Source organism: Erithacus rubecula (assembly GCF_903797595.1).
Source record: "Erithacus rubecula genome assembly, chromosome: 6".
NCBI classification, from domain to species: domain Eukaryota; kingdom Metazoa; phylum Chordata; class Aves; order Passeriformes; family Muscicapidae; genus Erithacus; species Erithacus rubecula.
Window position 1 is genome coordinate 46,078,483 of NC_136688.1, and position 22,456 is coordinate 46,100,938.

The 22,456-nt window shown below is 33.7% G+C and overlaps 1 protein-coding gene across 4 annotated transcripts in view; it reads left to right on the top strand.

Moving 5' to 3' along the window:
* Positions 1-22,456, top strand: part of PPP4R4 (protein phosphatase 4 regulatory subunit 4) — a 57,871-nt gene that overhangs the window by 32,247 nt on the left and 3,168 nt on the right. For 2 of the 4 annotated variants that reach the window (XM_079309193.1, XM_079309195.1), the window contains 17 exons: positions 221-342; positions 1,866-1,988; positions 4,040-4,209; positions 5,224-5,343; positions 7,122-7,199; positions 8,009-8,092; positions 9,204-9,386; positions 10,108-10,213; positions 10,966-11,113; positions 13,972-14,116; positions 14,952-14,993; positions 15,086-15,160; positions 17,065-17,140; positions 17,682-17,762; positions 18,106-18,199; positions 18,626-18,696; positions 19,485-19,617. In XM_079309193.1, the coding sequence (XP_079165319.1) occupies positions 221-342; positions 1,866-1,988; positions 4,040-4,209; positions 5,224-5,343; positions 7,122-7,199; positions 8,009-8,092; positions 9,204-9,386; positions 10,108-10,213; positions 10,966-11,113; positions 13,972-14,116; positions 14,952-14,993; positions 15,086-15,160; positions 17,065-17,140; positions 17,682-17,762; positions 18,106-18,199; positions 18,626-18,696; positions 19,485-19,617 (1,851 nt within the window). The remainder of the gene's footprint in view (positions 1-220; positions 343-1,865; positions 1,989-4,039; positions 4,210-5,223; positions 5,344-7,121; positions 7,200-8,008; positions 8,093-9,203; positions 9,387-10,107; positions 10,214-10,965; positions 11,114-13,971; positions 14,117-14,951; positions 14,994-15,085; positions 15,161-17,064; positions 17,141-17,681; positions 17,763-18,105; positions 18,200-18,625; positions 18,697-19,484; positions 19,618-22,456) is intronic. The other 2 variants (XM_079309194.1, XM_079309196.1) reach the window with 1 other exon arrangement.

Below are 22,456 nucleotides of genomic sequence, written 5' to 3' on the forward strand. Positions count from 1 at the left end.
TTGTGTTTAAAATTTGCATGTTTCTTTGGTTGACAAAGAAAAAAGTCCTGAGATTGACTGGAGATTTTTATTTACCTTCAATTTCCTTAGAACTTTGTCAGTTTTTCTTTTTGACTACCCAAAAAATATCTAAATGAATATTTCAAGGACAAATTCTGTTTTGTAGTGGCAGTATTGTTTTACTGTAAGTTTTCTTTTGACTGCCTGCTTCCCCTTGCAGGACAGAGCTCACAAAATCTGTGGTGCTTCCTGAGTTAGTGGAACTGGCGAGAGATGAGGGCAGCAGTGTACGCCTGGCAGCTTTTGAGACCTTAGTCAATCTGCTTGATATGTTTGATGCAGGTAAGAATTTAATTTAGGCTTGCCAGACCAATTCTTAGTGCTCTAGTGCATCTTCTAATTGTGTTTAAATGCTTTTTGCTCCGACTGCATTATTCAGATATTTCTTACTTTATTTTGTTCATTGCTTTGTCCTTTGTATTTCCTTATATTTCGTGTCTTTCGGTGCTTTATATGCAGAAAGTTTTAATGGAGGTGAGCTAGTTGACCATGAAATCAATTATCATATTCCAAGTTTCTAATTCTAAAGGGAATGAGTAAAAAATGAGTATAAATTATGGGAATATTGTGTTGCCAGTATTTAATTAATTAATGTAGAGCTGTCTACACAGAAAAGTGTTAGCTCAACAAAAATGTACTGTACAGCAACTTGGTAATGAATTACTACAATATATGGTTGTATTTAAGCCAAACAGAGGAGTGGATAAGGAAAAAAGTAATATAGTTTTGGAGAGAATGCTGTAAATAGACTTTTAGCAGTTAGTGTTTATATCAGTATGATAGTAGGTTAATTTTCCAATTCTTGAGCCTCTGTATTGATGCTATCAAGTTTGTGCCTCTCTTTGCACCTGTCAGTCTTCACTCCTCCTCCCCACCCCCTGCTGTAACTACAGCTGGGTGAGTTGCTGTAAGAAGCTTAGAGAAAGCAATCAGGGGTTATTTACAGGTTTTTAAGGAATGTTTCTAAAAATTAGGTTTGTGTGGGTTTTGTTTTTGTGGCTGAACTTGAAAATGAACACTTTTGAAGGTAGATCACCCAAAATTACATCCTAGAATTTCTCTCCCACAATGTCAAAATATTTATTCAGGCCAACCTTACTTTGTTCAGCAACAATTATTTGCTGAATTTTGCTGTTGATCTACCATTGAAAAATAATGATCCCTTTAAAACTCAAACATTTTAATACACTGAGCTTACTTAGAATAGGTCCAAAGATATAAAGATATGAATTTCAAAGATTGACTCTTTTATTTTATAAAGACACAGAGTGTTTGGATTTGGTTTTAGTTTCTAATTTATCTAATTTTTTTCCCATGTCCTTAATTATTTTGTTTCTCTGTGAATTTATTGTGTACCAAAAAATTTTGAAACACTTCTCAGTAGGTTTAAAAAATTAACTTGCAGCATATCCTGATTTTTCTATTTACTGTAATAGTCATGCTTAGTCTTGATCTCCCTGTATTCCTACTGTTGTAGGAAATTTTGTTGTAGGAATACTGCAGTATTCTTTCTCTCTCTATATTCTTGGTGAATGGAGAAGGTAGTGACTGTTTATTTATTCTCTGCCTCATCCTTTACTGAGGGATGCCTTTTCACTAACAACAAACAAACAAATGAACATAACAGGAAAGGTATACTTAATTTAGGATCATTACCTCTTGTACCTTCAGTGACTGTTTGCCAGAAGTAATCCTGAGAATGTTAAATGAAATTTTTCTCAATTTATTACACAAGTTCAGTCTCTGTGCTGTTTTAAAAATGTTGACAAATGTCTGATTCTAAAAATTTCTTTTTTTTTTTTCAGATGATCGGAGTCAAACTGTTCTCCCATTAGTGAAATCATTCTGTGAAAAATCATTCAAAGCAGATGAATCTATCCTAGTTTCCTTATCTTTCCATTTAGGGAAACTGTGTAATGGATTATATGGTATGATTAATTTCTTTTTAAAAATCTTAAAAATAAGGGAAAATTGGGGAATTTGAACCCATATGAGTGTATCAAATAAAATGGTACTTAGTGAGATTTTGGAAAATTCCTCTTAGGGTGACCATCTGCCTATAGCTTATTATTGTTTTTGTTTTGTTTAGACAGGGTCAAAGATTGAAACATGTTTTATCTTTATTGGTCTGACTGATTTGTTTGCGTATTCTGGAGCTTGGGATTTGGATAATTGAATTTTTGAAGCTAGAAACCTTTGGAAACATTATGATAACTTTGTTTCTGTACTTCATCTCCTTCTAAGGCACAGTGCAGAGTGTGGCCCATAAGGAACTTCAGGGGAGAAAGGATTCTCCATCTGCTGCTGAGGCCAAATCAATACTCATAATTTTTATACCCATAATTTGTGCTTGAATTTTCCCTTGAGCACAGCACAAACTTTCCTTGATAATTCTGCTCTCCATGTATTACCTATGGAGGAACAGCACAGAATCATGGCTTTACATTATCATTTCCCCCTAGACTCTTAAAACCTCTGATCTTTCCTACAATTCTTTGAAATGAACCTTCATGATTATATTAGAGACTATCAAAGGGACTGTTGCTTCACTGCAGATTACTTGAAATGGCTGTTCCACAGTGTCAAAATGTTATTTTGAAAAACAGAGAGCTAGGAGAATATGACTAATTCCTGATCTTTCTTCACCTCTGAACTCCATCTGACAAGTTCACATTTTTCTTGAACTGTTAGGCCTTAGGACAGTTGAATGAAATTATGGAAGGGTTACTTCACGTGTCTCGCCAGATATATTTCTGTTCACATTTTTCAGTATGAAAAATTGCCTTTTTTAAAAAATCCAGCAGCTAGTCTTTCTCTTTCCTGGCCTTGTGCAGGTGATGCAGATCAGGCTAAGCATGGTACTTTACTGCTGATCTAAAGGAATAATAGTCTAAAGTCTTAAGACCATATGTCCAGTTACTGAAAACCACTTTAAACTCTGTCTTTTGTAGAATAAGCAGTCTCTGTCTTTGGTTGATGCTTTCAGAATACTGAATAAGCAGATTCGTGTCTAGCATGCAGAAAAATCAATGAAAATACTGAATAGTATCATAACTAGGATAGAACTTAGTTTATATCCTTGCCTGTCTTGTCAGTAGTACATGGCTAGTTTTCTCTTAGTTGTTTTTCCAAGCAGTTTTGGAGCACCTTTATAGTTTTTAATCTATTATTCCTGTTTGCTTGTTGGGAAAGTCATGACCTTTACTGCCTCTCTTGTTTCACAGGTTCTGTTATCCCATTTTCAGTTTGACCAGTTTTTCTTTTGTCATGTTGGCTGCTGCTATTTTTTTTTTGGGGTGTATGTGTATGTGTGTGTGTTGGCATTTAGTAGTAGATTTTTTAATTTCTTTTTTTGTTACAATTTTTTTTCAAACATGTGAAAGTAACCCAACTTATCTAATTATATGGCTTTCCCTCTCCAGCTATTAAATATCAGTGCCACTTCAGCCCTTTTCTGTTCTGTTATTTGACTTAAGATTTTAACATCTAATAAAGTATTTTGAATACTGGAATGAAGCACATTTTGAAAACATCTTGTTTAAGATCTACTGACCTGTTGCTTCTCTACTTAAAGCTTGAATCTTTGTCAGAGTTATAAATTGTACTCAGCCTGGTGATACTTGTGGACTTTGAAAAAGAAAATAAAATTGTTAAGCATTTCAGCCTTCTTGATACCAATCACTGATAGCTTTCACCCCTCTCTGGAATAGAAAATTGAGCCTTTTCTTGATTATTCTCTTACTACTAAATGTACTTATGGTTTTTCAGTTCTTCTTGCTAGTTGCTTCAGTTTGTTCTGAGTACTTGTGTGTATTGATTATACTTTTCTAGATTCAAGGGGAGAGGGAGAGAAGGAGGGATAAAATCAAAATATTTGATAGATTTTTAAAGAAGATTTGCTTGGGTACATTATTAATAACATTTGTAATGAGGAAAGTTTGTTGTTTTGTTTGGTTTTTTTTTTTCTTCTTTTTTTGAGGCATTTTTACTCCTGAACAGCACTTGCGGTTTTTGGAATTTTATAAGAAGCTTTCCACACTGGGTTTACAGCAGGAAAATGGGCATAATGATAATCAACTACATCTGCAAACTCTGGAACAGGAAAAGAAGTACATTTCAGTGAGGAAGAATTGTGCTTACAATTTTCCAGTAAGTAATATTAATTTGAGGTTTGATATTGTGTTGTGCGTATAGTTCACTAAATAGCACTATACAGGTGATAGAGGAGTTATTCCCAAATTGTTCATTGTTAGCTAGATTTTAGCTCATCCCTTCAAAGTTTCAGTTAGTGAGGTTGTCCAAAAGAGCAGGAAATACTATTCTTTCAGAGTCTCAGAAAATTATTGTCAAATTTTGACTGAGGAAATGGTGTTCTGAGGGTTTACTGGTCTTATTCTTTCCTACACATTTTCGTCAAATGCTTAGCACAAAGGATTTGGGAAAATGTGTGTGGAACAGAGTCCCCAGAATCAAACCACTTGAATCTACACTTTCACATTCACTGCATGTCACATCATTCTAGGGAGTTGGGGATTGAAACTGAACACTCAGGGTGGTGTTTTAGTCATGTTCCTGCCTGAGTACAGAAAGTCTTTTCAATTTTATGTGAGGTCTTTAAATACACAGTCATATTTCTGTAAATCTACTTTGTATTTTGGCATGCTGCATTTGTATTCAGTGAAAACATGTTTGCACCAAGAGCCAGTATACAGCTATTATTTTTTTTGCCTTTTAAAGGCAAGCACACTGTATTTAGGTAGACATCTGTTGGTTTATTTGAGCAGTACAAAGGTATGTACAAGCACAATCATATTGAAATTCAGATTCTTGCTTTGCTGCTGGCTAAAATGTTCTTTGTTTTTGAAGTATGCATTTTGCTAGAGTATAGAAACATTAACAATATTTATCTATCTGAAGTTTTATATCTCATGGTTTTAGTCCTTATCTTCAGAAAAACAACCTGCAGCCTGTGTGGAAGATAAATAAATTCAGTTTAATTCTCAACTCTGGGTTTTGTCTTGTGCCTGTGTTTTGACAAGGCCAGCAAAACCTCCACACTTCATCCTTAAAATACCAACCTGTTATCTCTCAAGTTCATTTGATGATCTTTGCTAGTGTCATCCTTTAGCAGTGTTGTTAATAAAGGACTTTATCCTTCCACAGGCCATGATTGTTTTTGTGGATCCAAAGAACTTCCATTTAGAACTTTATTCTATATTCTTCTGCCTTTGCCATGACCCTGAAGTTCCTGTCAGGTATACCATGGCCATAAGCTTCTTAGAAGTAAGTCTACAATGGTACTTTGTTAATGCTCACATGGTTTTATTTTATTTTGTTTTTATCTTTAAGCTTGCATTTGTGATTGTTCTACCAAAATAAAAAGACTTGAGAAAATCTATTGAAATTATTTCATTTGTCAAGCGTGTTTAGTTCCTTCCACAGTCTGTATATAGCCCATATACACACATTATTTTATTAAAAGTTTTATAACATGTGGCTACGAGAGATTACTGCTAGGTCAGATTGTAAGGAGCAAAAGCTAGAAGAAACTTTTGATGATCTAGTACCACAAACATAAACAAGTGTAGGAACTATAATATTTGAAGTTTTTCAATTGTATTGGAAAACAGAAAATGTGCCTGAAAACCTTTAGAACTGTGTTTTGCTGGTGTATGTGAGGAATATTTATGTGAAACAGATCTAATTAAATGCTTGATTTAATATGGAACTATTTGGAAATTTTTGCAGATGTGACAGTGTATGTGGTTTTATATTTCCATTCAAGTTATATAAATTCTACTGTTATTTTCATGAAATTTTAAAAATGTACAAATGCATAGGTAATATTATCTATATAGAGTTAGTTCCAGAAATTAAAATACACTCTTCTGAATATAGAAACCAATATAGGGAAATCTTCAATGTCTTCATATTCTTTCACTGAGAATCCTTGTGTTTCAGTCTTTAAGCTCAGTTTTGATCCCATTTTGTTGCCAGGGAAATTGGTAAATTAAGCAGTTTGTTGAAAACATTTAAATGAGTAGTAGAGGAAAAAATGACTTTATTTACACCATTGTAATGAAGATATATGGATTTCCCATTCCCCATTGATGCCTTGTTTTAATGAATGATAGTCAAACACAATTGTTGAAATTGTAAAATTAGCATCTAATTCTACATAATATTTTGTTTCAGCTGTATAGCACTATTCAGGTACTGCCTGAATATAAGGAAAGTATTTTAGTTAATTTAAAAAACCTTTAAAATTATGCCTTGGTCTAAATATAGATTTAGTTCTTGTTGATTTAACAGCTTAACTAGGAAGCCATGTGACAGACAAACTGAGTAATTTATGGCATTCCCTACTAGCTGGGTTACTGTCCAAAAACTGAAAGTCCTTGTAGCTATTTCCTTAATGCTTATCTTGATTGGAAGTAAGCTCATATTTTCACTTCACTTAAAAAAAACATTAAAAAACATCATCTAAATATTTCTTGTGGCAAAAAAATCTCATTCCACAAGTTTGTGTTACGCTTGCTATAAAACCTTTTTAATAGTGTGGAGATGGGCTGCTGGTGTTTTTTAAAATTTACATGAGACTTATGAATCACAGAAATCATAGTCAAAATCCAAAAGAAGTAAGGAGTGAAAAATTCAGGTGGGATGTTGGAGAAACAAAATCCAGCACAGGCTAAGAAAATTTTGTGTTTTATCTTCTGTAAATTATACAGCAGGCTGACTCTTATCTCTCCTAATTTACAACATTTGAATATTCCACAAGGAAATTTCTAGCCTTGCAGCCTAAAACATTTTTGGTAAATGGGAAATGGAGTTAATTCTAAAAGCATGTTTCATAGTTAGGTAATTGACCTGTTTCTTGACTCAATGTTCTTTATATAAGCATATTTTTAATGTGATGACTGGGAAAGTACACAACTTTAGGAAGCTGATATTAAACACTTTTTTCTGTGTTTCTTCATGCTTGCTGTAAAGTAAGTAAGCACTGTTGTACCACAGAACTAAAGAATGTCTCACCTTGCTATCTTCCTGTCATTTTTTAGGTTGCTAAGCTTTTAAATTCTGATGTGTATACAATACACAAAGAACTGGTTACGCTATTACAGGATGAGTCACTGGAGGTAATACACTTTTATTGGAACTTTTTGCTTGTTACATTGAGGCAGATTATCTTCATGTTTAATAACTCTTCACTAACACAGTAGAGTAACAATTTAAAATTATTAACAGCTTTTACTTCTACTGCACAGATTCTGCATAAAGATGCCAGCCTTCTGTGAATAAGAAGGAGGAAAATAGGAAGGTGTTTGAATTTAGTAAATCCACACTAAATTTTTTAGCTTCTAAAATTGCTAATTCTAAATAGTTGTAATTCCTGCATTATTTATTCCCTGACAAACTATAAAAAGTTTTGGGTTTGGTATGATATTAAAATAACAGTTGATATGATTCAAGTTCTTTTGCTATGTTTTATTTTTATTGTCCAATTGAAGGGGAGATAAAGAAGTTGTGTATGGTTCGAAGATCAAGATTTACAGAAAGGGTTTTGATCCAAGATAACTTTCATAGAACATTAATTAGTTATGTTGCAGTTAACATAGTGAGACTTTTTTGGATGGAAAAAAGAGACATATTTATTTTTGAGAAAAAAAGTCACCATTTCCTATGATACCAGGTGCTCCAGTAATAAGTTGGACTGCTCCAGTTAGTGAACTTGTCTGATGACATAAATAAAAACTGAGACCTGTAGTGTTTATATTACTTACTGCATTAAAATATCAGTCATTAATGTAACTAATCTCTTTTTTATTTTTTTTTCAACATGTGAGAGCTGTAACTTGAAAGGTGGCAGCAGGGATATGTTGGTGAGAGTTAAAAATGGAGTTGAGTTCATTTACAGACCTCTTTCATGCAGCCTTTCTTTAAATAGGTGTTAGATGCCCTAGTAGGTCACCTTCCTGAAATCCTTGAACTAATGGCTAATGGAGGAGAAAACAATGGATCAGAAAGCAAGGTGGGTATTCTCATGGGGTTTTTAAAATTTTCTTTCTAAATGAAGGTAGTAAGACATTTCAGACAAATTTTGTAGGAAAAGGCTTTCATGATTAGTTTCTGCTTTGGAGAGATATGAAGTTTCTGTTTGTTTGTTTTTCCTGATTGTTGACTTTATTAGCATTAACATTTAAAAAATTTGGAAAGATTAGAATATGAAAATAAACAGTTTATATATGTTTTTTTTTCCTAATTAACCACAGTTAAGTGTAAACAAAGCTTGGTTTCATGTTAAGGGAATTATAGCTAATACCTAATTTAAATCTTTTTCATATTGATGTCTCAATTGCTCATGGGTACCATTTTCAGGCTTCTGCTAGAAGGAAATCTGTTTCCTGAAGTAAAGAAATTGAATTTAGAGATCTGAACTCAGCTCCCACCTTTTCTTATTTAGTCATATGTGGCTCTGGATGATGGTTTATTCTATGACTCCTCACCTCTAAGATGGAACAGAAAGGATGCTGTTTTTGAGCATACTTCCTAAATGTATGGATAAATTGAGATATTGCAGCAGTATAGGAACTGAAGAAATTTATTTTCCTTTACAGACAGAAGTTGACAGTGTAATTTAAAATTTTGAATTTGTTCAGATGCTTACAGCTGTAACGTAAAGCAAATGCAATGTCAGGTGTGGCAGTCTGTTTCATTTTTATTAATGCTAAAGGGGATTTATCTTGGCTAGTATAAATTCTACTGAAAAAAGATGTATAATTCTTACTAAAATTAATTCATACTAAAATTAATTCCTACTGAAACTAATTAGGGGACTGAGAACAATAACTGCAAAGATTAAGAGGATAAAAGAGAAATGGGATTAATTTGGTTTGAGAAAGAATGCTTAGGAGAGTTGGCGTAATGGTCTTAACATCTGTAAAAGGGTGTTACAAAGAGAACTGTGTTTAGTTTTCCTTTGTCAGGAGAAGGGATTGGAGATGAAAGTGTATTTAGTTAGGTACTGAAATAGCTTTTGGATTAGTCTTCCCTTCTTATACTGTTGTGATTTGCTTTTTAAGCGTAGTGACAAGACACACAGCTTGAAAATGTAAAATCATTGTTTATCTTTCTGGTTCTAGTTACTCTCTATTCCTGACTTGATTCCTGCATTAACGACAGCAGAACAGAGAGCAGCGACTTCTCTAAAGTGGAGAACGCATGAGAAGTTACTACAAAAATATGCATGTCTCCCTCATATCATATCAAGTGATCAGATCTATTACCGTTTTCTTCACAGGATGTTGACAATCATTTTGACAAATGTGAGCCCACCTGATGCTTTCTCATTTGTTTTTATTTGTTAATGGAAATTACACCATGGGATATTTGCTGTATGTAGTACTTCCTGTGTTGTATTAAAGTACTCTCCGTTTCTTATGGTATATCAAGCTGTGGCATTTTTTAAAATGAGAATTTTTGCTGAAAACTTGCCCCCATTTGTGGAGCAAAATTTAGATTGATAGTTTTCCTCCTACCCAAGACTTCTTCCTTTCCTTGTGCTCATCATCAGTTTGTTGCTATTTAAATCAAAGTTTTTTCCTCTGAAATATACCTTCTTTTTCCTGAATCTGTACATTACATTGTGTTTGTTCTTTATGAAAGAGCTTTGCATTTCTAAAATGAACTATCATTTAGAGCTACTAGTCTGAAATGTTACTGAGTTAATTCAAGAATAAGACTGTTGCAAGAGAAGATTTTATAAGTTTTATTTCTAACACCTGCAATGCAGAAGGTGCCTTGCAAACATGGAATATTTTAAGATGCTTATAAAATAGTTGAATGTACAAGTTGGGCAGAAGGAATAAAGAAGCAGGTGTCTCATGAATTGGCCAAAATTCTAATTTTCCCTTACATTATGACGTTTATTTATAAACTTATGAAGTTAGGATGCTTTTTAGCTATACTTTTTTAAATTATATATATATATATATTAGTCATATTCTTTCAGATGTGTCTAACTGTGTTCCTTTTATTTCTTTCAAGAATGTCCTGCCAGTCCAAAAAGCGGCGGCTCGGACTCTGTGCGTTTATTTGCGCTACAATCGCAAACAAGAGCAGAGACATGAGGTTATTCAGAAACTGATCGAACGTAAGATGATCCTTCCTCCTTTACTGAGAAATGAGAGTTGGTTTTCACTGGAGATCTATTTACAGTTACATTTATTCAGTGTAATTTCCTTCTGTCATTGGAGGGACTGTGCTTGGAAGACACTCAGTTGCTCATATTATCACCAGCAAAATGTGCTGTGCATGTGTGAGGAATGTATCTGGAGCTTATCTGAAGGGATTGGGAAAGCATGCACAATGCAGAAACTGGTAATATGCCAAGACCCCTCCAACCCTACTTCTTTTAGCCGAATTAATAAGCTGTGGGTACAACAATATAAAAACCAGAGTCCCTCTATAGCAGTAAAATTCTCTAGAGGCTTCAGCATAAGAAGTGCTGAATAAATCTCAGAAATTAATTTATTAATTAGTCACCTAAAGTTGATGTTTTGCTGTATGCTGTGTTTTAAAGATAGCTTAGAAATTTTAGCAGTTCCCATTGACATTCCTTAATGTAATTTTTATACTCCTGTGACAAGGTTAGAAAGGCATACAGGATTTCATTTAACACAGTAGCTAGTTCACTTGCTCTTTTGCCTTTTCAAGTACTCACTGACAGAATTAATTGAATTTGAAATGTAAGTTTTTAACTAAAAGACAGAATTGAGGTAGGCTGAGAAATGGTCTTTTGATGCCTGTGATTACCATCTTTTAAGTCAAAGGTCAACCTGTGAAATGTTTTCTATCTGACATTGAAAACTTGGCAGATAATATCTGCAAATTTCTATTTTTCAGAACTGGGCCAAGGAAAAAGTTACTGGAACAGACTTCGTTTTTTAGATACTTGTGAATTCATTATGGAACTGTTTTCAAAATCATTCTTCTGTAAATACTTCTTTTTACCTGTGCTTGAACTTACACATGACCCAGTGGCAAATGTCAGGTATGAAGAATATATAACAGTGTACTAGAAAAAAGCTTTAAATAATATATTAAGAAATACTGTTAGAAGTTTTATGTTTTGCTTAAATAATGGAACTTAAGTAAAAACATAGAGTCATCAGAACAACCAGTATTAAAGATGCAGGGGAGTGTGGAAATGCTGCTAGAAAACCCAAGAGGTCAGTTCTGAGTGTGTGAGAGACTGAGCAGAAGCACTGAGGTCTGGGAGTTAAGGGAACATGAGGCAGAGGAGAGCCAGCAATAGATGGGAAGAAAGTAATAATACACTGTTTCATGGGCATTGAGAGAGAACACAACTTCAATCTCCAATAATTCCCATCCATTTTATTGTCACTATATGTAAAGTAAAACACTTCAGCAATTCTTCCAGTGATCTGAATTAAACAACTCAGAACAGGTTTTATGTTATGGAAAAGGGTATCTACTTCATTGTTAAGGAAAATTGAAAAACAATAAAAGAATATTAAGGAATTTGGTCTGTTATACATTTTTATAGAGTTTTTTCCTGTTATTTTTGTAGTAAATGTTTTTTCTTTTTGTTTTTTTTCTAAACAGATAGGGACCAAGCAGTTACTACCATTAGGAAAGCCTTTTTTTTGGTCACATATTTTGTGTGATTTTACACTTTTAATCTTGTTTCTGGTGTGTGTCACTCATGTTGCCATCATTAACATATCTGAACATCTAATGTTAATGATGCACAGAGATTTATGTAAGCATAGTTTACACATACATGTGTGCACTCAGTAAGCTTCACCACATACTGTTTATGACTAAAGGAACTGTTTAAATAGATACTGTGTTTATTATAACTACCATATCTCAACTCAGCAAGATCCTAAAAAATTAAATCATTTTGTACATATAGACTAACATTCATGTCTCATGTCATTAAATTAAGAGGATTATATTAAAACAATAAACTAAATTTGTATATAATCTGAAATAGTTTATTCCTCTTAACAAATATTTTAATTAAAAGCTCTCTTGATACAATGTTAAAATTTAATGGAAACTTGAATGAAGTTGCAATCCCTTAGCTGACATTGGAATTTATTTTGTCTTAATTTTCTAGATTGTTTTTGTATGAAAGAAATGCACTGTCTCCAGTAAAGTTTACAGTTTAGACATTGTTAGCTGATGGTCTTAAAACAGATTTAGGGAGATACTATCCTGGATTTCTGCAGTGTGGTGTAACTCTTGGTAATGGGAATTTGTGGTTAATTTGTGATTAAAATATTTTGAAGGTATAAAAATGGTAAGATGAATTAATATGAGAATTTTTTTTTCATTTTTTATAGTCAGAGTTACTGTGTCTGGCAGAGGATTGTCTCTGATCCAAAGCCAGTTGACTCTGAGGGAATATCAGCATGTATTGTTCTTGGTGTTTCTTTTAATCTATTTCTGTGGATTAAAATTAGTCACTACTGCATGCTATTAGAGTCTGGTAAAATTAAGGAATTTTAATTTCCTCAGTTGCATGAAATATTTTTAATTTAATATGCAGAGTGTTTTGGTATTAATAAAATAAAAAACAATTGACACATTTTTTATATAAGCAGTTTAGAAACAGTAACTCAGAATCAAGGGAATGAACCACAAAATTGCTGAGGTTTGAAAAGACATTTAAGATCATCAAGTCCAACCATTAGCTAGGACTGCTAAGTCAACCACTAAACCACATCCCTGAGCACCACATCTACACATCTATTAAATACTTCCAGGGATGGTGACTCCACCATTGCCTTGGGCTGCCTGTTCCAGTGCTTGACAAACATTTTGGTAAAGAACTTGTTCCTAATATCCAATCTAAGCCCTCCTGGAGGAGCTTGAGACTATTTCCTCTTGTCCTATTGGTTGTTATTTGGAGGAAGAGACCAACCCCAACAATGCATCTTTCAGGTGCTTGTAGAGAGCAATAAGGTCTCCCCCAGGCTTCCCAGCTCCCTCAGCCACTCCTTTTCAGACTTGTGCTCCAGACCCTTCTCCAGCTCCATTGCCCTTCTCTGGACATGCTCCAGCCCCTCAGTGTCTTTCTTGTCATAAATGAACTGGACACAGTATTTGAGGTGTGGCCTCACCAGTGCTGAGTACAGGGGGACAATCCCTGCCCTGGTCCTGCTGGCCACACTATTGCTGACACAGCCAGGATGCCATTGGCCTTCTTGGCCACCTGGGCACAGCTGGCTCATGTTCAGCTGATGTCAAATGGCACCCCCAGGTCCTTTCCAGGCAGCTTTCCAGACACTCTGCCCCAGCCTGTTGTGCTGTGTGGAGTTGTTGTGGTGACCCCAATGCAGAACCTGACACTTGGACTTGGTGACCAGCACAAGGATGGGCAGCCTTCAGACAAACAGGAAGATAAGGAAGGGGAAAGAAGGGCTTTCTTTTCTTCTTTTTAGTCTATCTGATAAATTTTCATCCTTGCAGTTGTATGGAATTGCAGTAATGTGATTTTTGTTGAGACTTGGGTTCCTTTGTGCTGATGGACCAGATATCCAGGATGTTTGGATAACTGATAAAGTTGAGTGTGCAGATCACTTGGATAATCTGGAGGTCTCCCTATTTTTCTAGATTAAAAAAAAAAAAAACCAAAAAAAACCAACCCAGACAAACCAAAGATGTTTATGGACTGTATTCACAATCTGCAGAGACTTTTTGAAAACAGTATGTCTGGAAACAACACACAAGCAACAATCACTTCTGAAAAATAAGACCACCTAACTAATTGTTTTGTGCCAAATACTAGCATGCAATCCATTTAGAATTAATAACATATATTAAACATCTACATCAAAAGGTGAATATTTGGGTTGTTTGTTTGGGCTTTTTTTGTAGAATGAAGCTATGCTGTTTGTTGCCAAAAGTCAAATCTACTCTGAAGATTCCCAGTGATAAACATTTACTTCAGCAGTTGGAATTATGTATAAGGAAGCTTCTGTGTCAAGAGAAAGACAAAGATGTCCTGAGTATTGTGAAAAGAGTAAGCATTTTTCTTTTTAAGCAGCATTTAATCATGGGTTTATCAATAAAAGTTAAGGTTATGCTTTCTGTTGATTTTCTCAATGTAAGAACAGGAGATTAAAAAATTCCGTTGTCTGTTATGAATTTTGAACAATTGAAAGATGATGCAGTATAGCACATTCTGTGAAATTTAGGAGTGATGATGTTTCCTTGGTTACTTATATTGCAGTATTTTGTAGTGATTCAAATTCAGGATTTTGGCTCAATGATCATTTATGAAAAAATAGCAAATGATTAGAGAAGGATTGAATGTTGATTCTAGTTAAACTCTTTAGGCCTGTGAGACAGAGATATATTGTTAGTCTATATATTTTACAATACACAGACAAAGCATTTGCAAGATTTTAAAATGTTGCAAATGTGTTTTTAATGTGAATATTCAAAAAAATACATCTTTAAGGAATACCCATGCATAGTCTCAAATTTAGAAACCATGGAGGGAAATAGCTCAAGTAGGTGGCTTCCTTACAGGGCCAGTCTGCAGGAGAGAGGCTGGGTGAATCCCTGTTTGGAACCTTCTGAGTTACACAGAGTTGCTTTTTTCAGTCCTAGTTCCTAAGCCTGTGCTATAGCAATTCTTGCTCTGGAGCTTCCTTGAGTGTATTTTGATTTGCATGTAGATATTCTGTGAATCTATTAGTTGTGAATCTTACCAGGGCTCTGAGAATACACTCTGACACTTCCAAGCTGCATTCAAGCCACAAAAAATAAAAGCTTCAAATACTTAGGAAGAAAAGACAATTTTTTTTGCTTCAAAGTGTGGCATAAAAAATAAGTTTTAATTTTCTTTATAGACGGTGTTAGAATTGGACAGAATGGAGATCTCTGTAGATGCTGTAAGTACTTACTAACTTTAATACTTATCAACTATTCTTAGTTTCCATTTTCATGTAGTGATTTTCTTGTTTTTATTGATTTTATTTTGAAGTTTCAGAAAAGGTTTTATAAAAATGATTTATTGGATCAAGAAAAAGAGAGACAAGAACATCTCCTTTTGGAAATGGTATATTTTATCAGTATGCTCTCATTATTTTTAAATAGTTTGTAGTTACATGTTAATGAGACAATAATTTTAAGGTAGGGGAAATGCATATTTTACAGAGACCTGATAGGTTCACAATCCGTGTGTGGTTTTTTGCACTTTATAATAAGGTAAAGTTCTTCAAAGTAACATGTAACATTTTTTTCTTCACTACCTAAATTTTTCTATAGCAATTAGAAAGGTAGACTTGAGTTTCTTGATAAATACTATGTGTAACATGATGAACTGATCAATGAAACACCCCAGAATTCACATACAACTTCCCTAGGCAAAGAAATTAATCTCATAACTTCTCTTGTCCCAATGAAGCTGAAGAATGATCTATGTTACAGGGTTTCCTTTTAGCCAGGAAAAAGAGAAAAGCAGAAGGAGCAATAGGCAATTCAGCACACAGCTTATATCTTCACTACATTTCCACAAGGCCTAGATTAGACCACTGCAGTCCTCCCTTCTGCTGCCTCCCTTCCAGCCTGAGCTGAGCAGCTGATAGGATTCAGAAGATCTAAAATTGTTAACATGGTTCCTCTGACTTGTAGTAAATGAACTTCTTTGTAGTGAACCAGAAGACATTCAAGAGTGTCCCAAAAATGTCATTGTTTCCTACATTTGTGGTGCACTTTGCTGTCCATGGTATTGCAGGTCAGTAAGAGAAAATACACCTGTCCACAAACTCCCTGCCACTTCCCATTGTCTGGAGCTCAGCTTTGTTCTCAGACCTGCATCACACACTCAAAATCTTGAGCTTAGCTCTAGCAGTCTTCAGGTAGATACAATTAATGCTTTTCTACTGAAAGTAATTGCCTGGTGCAAAATAGCCTCCAGTGTGCTCTGTGTTCCTGTGTACTGTGTGATGGCATCAATTTTTACCTGTTTCTACAGCTATACTTTAGAAAAGCACCTGAATTTTTATGATATAGGCCACTGATATGTGCAACCCTTCTGAATCCCAACTGCCTCATTTGTCTGTGAGAGGCATGATTTTGGGGAACCTGGGATGGACACAGTGGAGTGTGACATGTTTCTGTCCCAAACCATGAAGAGCCATTCAGCCCACTTAAATGTGTCTGGCTGCTAAAGATTTTAATACTGAATGTGTTAGTAGGTTTTCTTAATTTGAGTAGCAGACTTGGTAGAAACTATTTTCCAGCAACCCTGACCTGAATTAACTACTTCTTTCTTTTCCTGATTGGGTACTAATTAGAATTACATGAAAAAAATAGATTAGAGCAATTATGGTTCACTTAACAACTTTTATTATGAAAATGGTATAGAAAAAGCTAATATTATATGGTTTTTTGAAGCTGGAGTGAGATCTATTCATGAAATGGAAAATACTTTTAGGCTGGGTAATATTACAGAAGGGCAAATAAATTCTATCAACTTTAACAATTTTACATAGTTGATTTTGATTTTCCATAAGGATTTATCAACGGTAGATGTTAAATTTAGGACTCTTAAAAGTTTGAATATATATGCACACCTTGAAATTTAAGAAAAGCATTTTCATTGAATTGTATGAAAGAAAAGTGTTGCCTGTTCTATTTTCAGTGTCTATGTTACAGAAAATTTTTACATTGCCAGCTGCCAACGTCTGTATCTTTTTCAATATTAAAAAAATACAAAAAAGCCATGCATAATTTTAGTTATAAGTTATAGATGTGATCTTCAACTTGGAACTTTCTTCAGACTGTGGTTTTTAAATGAGATATTTACCCTGATTTCTTTCTGTGCTACTTAACTGGTTCTCTGGATATTTATCAGGGATTGTACTACGGGCAGGAGAGAGCAGAGTGAACTGTTATTTGCAAGCACAATTTATTTACTTTTACTTGAGTAATATCTTAGAAAATTATTCATTCTTTCAGGAACAGTTAGAGAAAGAGAAGCAGAAAAATGAAGGAAGATCCACAAATATGAATGAAAAAATGTTTGAAAAGAAGCGTAAGTTTGTTTATTTGTGTACATGTTTATGCATGCTTTACTCTTCTGCAAAGGTAGAGGAGAAAGGAGCAAAGACACTTTGTACAATAAATAGAGATTCAGAAGTTGGAAATAAAAGTTTTTTCCATATATTTCTGAAGTTATTTATAAGAAATGGAAATGTCTTATTTAATATATATTATATAATATATAATATATAATATATAATATATAATATATAATATATAATATATAATATATAATATATAATATATAATATATAATATATAATATATAATATATAACATATAATATATAATATGTAATAATATATGGGTTTTTTTTTCTTGCTTTATTAATAACATGCATTACAGTTTTAGTTCTCTGGGTTTTTTTTCATTTTGGGTTACAGTGTAAGTACTGTGGTATTTCTGAAGTGCTAGTAGCACTGGATTAGATATTATTACTTGTTGCTCTAGGACTGTGTTATGTCCTCTCCTTACTATAAATTTAAGTTTTAAGAGAGAAGGGATAACACTGGACTTTTTTTTTTTTTTTTTAGGTAGAGACAGTAAAACATCATCAGTGTTGGCAAAAAGTATCAATCTCTCTTTTTCTGGAAGCTCTTCTGGTGCATCAGCAGGTAAGAACAGTTCAAAAACTCAGCAGGACTATTTGATCTTACATCATCAAGTTAAAGCCCAGCAAAGCTGCTGTTGACATTTGTGAACTCAAATTTCAGCTACTGCATAGAGGAAAAGATTCTTCTCCTAGAACTAAATGTATATTCTGTGGTTTTTTCATCTTGTTTTTTTGTTTTGTAGTATATAAATAATGGCCTAAGTTTTTTTTTTTTTTTAATTGAAGTATTTAAATCACCTTATTCCTTCATTTACCATAGGATGACAAAAAAATGTATTTAAAAGTGTTCTTAATTACTGAAGAAATGCAATTTTCATATTTAAAAATGTTCTTTATAATTTTAGGCAAAGAAGAAAAAAAATCCAAGCTGGTTCGAAGCCAATCTTTCAGTACTCAAGTGCTGCATCCAAAATACAGCAACATAGACAAGTGTCCTAAGTATCTTTATAATCTTTGCTTACCTCATGGGCAAATGTTGCTGATAAACAGCTCTTATGAAATTAATGCTTGTGGATCTCTGAAAGTAGTGATATACTCACTGAATTGTGACTTATATTTTCAGTTTTCTGTTTAATTGATTAACTGAGGGAAGAAATACCATCTAAGGCATGCTGAAGCCTCTAGGTTATGAATTCCTTTTAAGTTAATATATGCACCTTTTATCATATATTAAAAATACTTTTCAATATGAATTGCTAAATCTAATTTCATACATTTCTTAAAGACATTTCAGCATAAATTTCTCATTTAATTTTTTCATATAAACTCAGAAATAATCTCCAATACTATTAAATGTCAGGATACAATTGAGAGGAACACTCCAAAATAACCAACTTGGTTTTGTTTTGTTTTGTTTTTTTGAAGTAAAAGTTCTGCTACAGGATATACATCCTCAGTATCAGGAATGGGAAAGAGTTGTATGTTATCCTTTTGTGGTAAGTAGATCATTGTAATGTATTTATTTAATTCTTTTTTTTTTTTGTGTAGGTGTTGACTATATGGGCCCAATTAGACAGGCATACTCTAAGATGTTATTCTTCTAAAGAAGGCAGAATAATAGATACCCAATATGTTTGGGCATTTAAGTACTAGTCTAGTAAGTGTATTTTTCAGATTCTTTTTTTTCCCTACACATTTGTTTTAATTTCTCTTTAAAAACAGCAAAAACAAACTGAGTTTGTCATGTCCTGGTTGGAATTTCAGATATCATTAAAAGAATGGGTTTTGCAGTTTTCCCCCACCTATTTTACATGAGGAGAATGAATATCATGTAAAACTTCAACTGAATTAAGAGAGAAAAACTAATATTTGCACTTCTGTCTACTAAATTTTAAAGCATTCAGATGATTAAGGATAAGATTGAGAAGAATGGCTTCTTAGAGAAATCTGTCTTACCATTCACTACCAATAGGCACTAGGCAATTAAATTACATTAAACAGCTAAATTTTAAGCAGCTAAAGATTGGCCCAAAAAATCACTCTTTACACACATTAAATGTATTATTATTTTCTTTGAAAATTTGTATTTCAGTTATTTAGTGACATTTTTTTTTCATAAAAATACTTGAAAAAATGTTAGGTAGAAACCATTCTATTAAAATTCTGGATTATTGCCATTGGAAATATGCCACCATTGCCATAGGAAAAACAGCTCATTCTGTTTACTTTCTGTGTAGTGTTTTCAACCAAAATTCTTTGTCTCAGCTGCACCTCTGTGTTTCAGATGATTCATTCCGGGCTCATTCTGGCAGGAGTGGGAATTCTGCTTTCCCTTCTAGCTCATCTCACAGCCTCTTTAACTCAGCTGAGAAGAAGAACAGTGGGAATAAGGAGAGTCAGTCCCGGAGGATGAGCATGTGAGTTGGTGACAAGATGTTAAATGGAGCTTAGGGGGAACATTTTCAAAAGAGCCATGTAAAATTAGGCCTGTATTTGTTATACTTCTGCACACAGATTTTGAAACACTAAAATAGCAGGGTAGAAATGTGATGTATGCAATTATAAGTGTTTCTAGGATGGCATTACCTTCTAATTAGTCTTTTTGCATTGTTTCTCCTGTGCATATTTGCATTCAGCTGGTACATAATTGAGAGGGTGGAATGGGACAAGTGAAGGTTAGTGCCTTTGATATGTAATAACTACAGTCACAGTGATTTAGCTGCCTGTAGTTGGAGAAATAGAATAAAAGTATTTTTAGACAACTTAGTTTTTAATTTTCTTTCTTTTTGTGGATTTATATATGTTTTGTATCATTATGTAAAAATTCCATGAGACTTACGATGAACAGGTACTGCTATTTGTTATTAATGCTGCCTTCTTTGCCTTACCATAGCTATTTAAAAAACCCAAAAATTCAATTCTAGACATCTCCCTCAGGCTGCTTTCCTTTAAACATCAGCCTATGCTGCTCAGCATTTTACAGGAAAAAATCAAAGATGTATTTTTTGCTCCTGTGCTAAAACTGTAAGTCATAGAAAATCACTGTGACATATACTCACCCAAATCTCTGTAGACTCTAGCTGCAAATTCCCTGCAGGTTCCTTTTACACTGTAACTAAATTACTGTCATTGGACTAGCTGTAATTTTGTGGGCTCAAACTGAGACTTTGCTAGCAAAGATTTGCATTTTTAGCCAAGTCAGAATGGACAAAGGGATGGAGCCAGCTACAGCAATAAGGGGAGTCTGGAAAAGTAGATTTCAGTGTAACAGAAACTACAACTGGAAGCTAAGATAGGAAAGAGGAGACAATAGTGATGGTCTGTTTTGGTGAATTAGATATCTGTATGAACATATTTTTCCACTTCCGTATTTTCATTTTCCTTTAAAAAGCAAATCAAAACATCTCCCCAGCTTTACTTAGGATTTTAAATTAATAAAATTACTAAATTTTAAAATAAAGCACTCAAAAGTTTAACAAACAAAAAAATAAATTTTCAAGACAGTATTAATTTAGCTCCTTTTGTACTTGATTTTTTTTTTTCTGCTGGAATTCTACCATCTTCACTGTACAAGATAAATTGCTTTCTAGAATGAATTCAAGCTTGCATAGTGACCTATAGTTTTAAAGCTGCTTTTATTTTGTAGAGAAGGTTGGAAGGAAAGTTGTTTATGCAGAGGGACTATTTGTGTTGAGTGGTTTCACAGGGATTGTACTTTAAGGTGCCAAATCACTTTGCCCTCTCTCCCTGTCTTTGCCAGTGTCTAATGGTTTCTCTCAATACTACCCAAAGTACTTCAGACTTTTTATAGGTGATCATTAGGGGGTCACTTATTTCAAAGTGCACCATTTCAAAGTCAGCAGTTATATTAGTAGACATGCTGACATTTTCAGCTATCTATAAAGTAAATGGGACATTTATCTTGAGAACATAAAATGTCATGGAGTGCTACGTGGTTTCAAAAATTAGGTGTGCTCAAAACCTCATTTTCTTTCACCCTAATCACTGTATGCCTCTTTTCCTTGCTTTAAAACCAGAAAATTAGTTCAAATGTTGTAAATATTTTAGCAATCTGTAGAAATTCCAATTATTTCCTGTCCCACAGGGATTTGGGGAAAATGAATGGATTAATATTCATGAAGCAGTGAAGTGCAAAGGTTAGTTAGACATATTTTTATGTCACATAAAACGTTTCTAAATTTCAAAGATTTTTCTATCTTTTATTTAAAATAAAACTGATATCTTTTGTTTAAATACAGAGGGACAGGAAAAGGCTCACACAGAGCAGTTTGCACTTTTGTCTTCAGGCAGGAGAGTGGAATGTAAGAAACTCAGTTTCAAGTCTCAATGTACCATTCCCAAAGGAATACCTTAGGAGAAGAGTGTTTGAAAGTAGGCATCTGATCAAACACAGTGATCTGGGTGCTTTGTCTGGTTCAAAAAATCCCTGAACTAGGGCCAGAAGCTAAAGAGGATGTACCAGGGGAAGAAAAACATTTTTGGGGAAAGAAGAGGAAGCTCAGGATGTTCTACATTCAGTTCTGAGTAAGAATTTTAGTGTTCTGCATTCTTATGGGAAAAGACATCTCTCAAGTTGGTCTAATGTCAGCAGTGCTATGGATTCAAGTTCTCTTTTGTAAACTGACTCAATACTTAACTGTTTTCATAAAAAAATGAAGTAGCTTTATAAGGAAATACTCACAGATACAGGAATGTTTGGTGGTAAATGCATTCAATCACAGAAATGTTCAGCTGTACTTTTTATCTTTCTTTTACTCAGGAAGTCAGGTCTGGTGCTAAATATATGCACACTCAAATTTAAAAAAAAACCAAAACAACAAATTTTCTGAGTTGAATAATGGAAAAAATTGATATCCAAATATATAAGTAGCTGACAGAGATCACTCAGAGAATAATTTGACAATTGTAACATGAGAGGTACAATTGAATAGATTCTCATCAATGAGCATCACCTTTGGTGGACTGAACTAAGGCAGAAAACTCACGAAGGTGATAAAATAATAGTTGGGTATTTTTTAGACTGTAAGATTTACATGCAGATTTACATATGTGCTCGCTGAAATTTGCAATTCTGGCAAAAACTAGCTTTTAGTTTGCTGGCTTTGCAACTTAAGTGAGGTAACCTCTGTTTCTTTTTCTAAGTAAATATGTGGGCAGTAACACAATAATTAAAATATAAGCAGCTAAAATTTTTGATTCTTGATTTGAAGGGATATACTGTTTGGAAAAAATATT